The sequence below is a fragment of the Pyxicephalus adspersus genome, chromosome 2 (assembly GCF_032062135.1).
Source record: "Pyxicephalus adspersus chromosome 2, UCB_Pads_2.0, whole genome shotgun sequence".
In the NCBI taxonomy this organism is placed as follows: domain Eukaryota; kingdom Metazoa; phylum Chordata; class Amphibia; order Anura; family Pyxicephalidae; genus Pyxicephalus; species Pyxicephalus adspersus.
The window spans coordinates 110,320,815-110,321,567 of record NC_092859.1 but is presented as its reverse complement, the minus strand read 5'-3'; the positions used below and the strand labels follow the sequence as shown (position 1 = coordinate 110,321,567).

At 33.2% G+C, this 753-nt stretch overlaps 1 protein-coding gene across 1 annotated transcript in view; it reads right to left on the bottom strand.

The window, feature by feature from the left end:
* Positions 1–321, bottom strand: part of LOC140322139 (carboxypeptidase A1-like) — a 13,601-nt gene extending 13,280 nt beyond the window's left edge. The window contains 1 exon segment of the mRNA XM_072398754.1: positions 223–321. Coding sequence (XP_072254855.1) covers positions 223–287 — 65 coding nt within the window. The 5' untranslated portion in view covers positions 288–321.
* Between the last annotated feature and the right edge of the window lie 432 nt (positions 322–753).

Sequence of the window (753 nt, the reverse complement as noted above, 5' to 3'; positions counted from 1 at the left end):
TTATTTATATTTATGAATATATTTAGAAAGAGAGAGAAAAAGAGAGAATGATGCAGGTTAAAATGCAAACTAAAGGTTGTAAACCCTAAAAAATGTGTAAACATTTAAGAAAATAGGAAAACATGGTTAGCAGGATATTACTAGTTTTATGAATAAACTGTGATAAGTGGATGTTCTGCTTAATAGCATAGCAGTTATAGTTTAAGTGATTGGATTACTTACCCAACAAATAGCTCTTGGCTGCACGCAGCCACTACTAGGAGGGAGATGGCTAGCAAAGCATTCATGTCTGCTTCTGTACAAAATGCACTGCTAGCAATGTTGTTTATTTATAAGGCTCTATTTGAATTTCTATCAAGGTCCTTTTATATCGAAAGTCATTACTCATTTTAACACTTGTGACTTACCTAGATTAGTTTAGGTGAAACTTTTAGAATACTGTGCCAGTAGATAGTAAAACATTATTATACTGTATTTATAAAGTGCTAATAACTTAACGTATGCTTTATAAAGTTCATAAATTCATAGTCATGTCACTAACTGTCCCACGGGCAAGTTTACAATCCAATATTCCTACTATAGTCATATGTCCTAACATAATCTTAAATCTTTTAGGGGGTAAGCCAGTTAACCTACCAGTGTGTTTTTACAACATAGAAACTGGAGGTTCCATGCATATATGGGGAAACCCATGCAAATATGTGCAGAACATACCCTGTTTCCCCGATGATAAGACACTGTCTTATTTTTTTT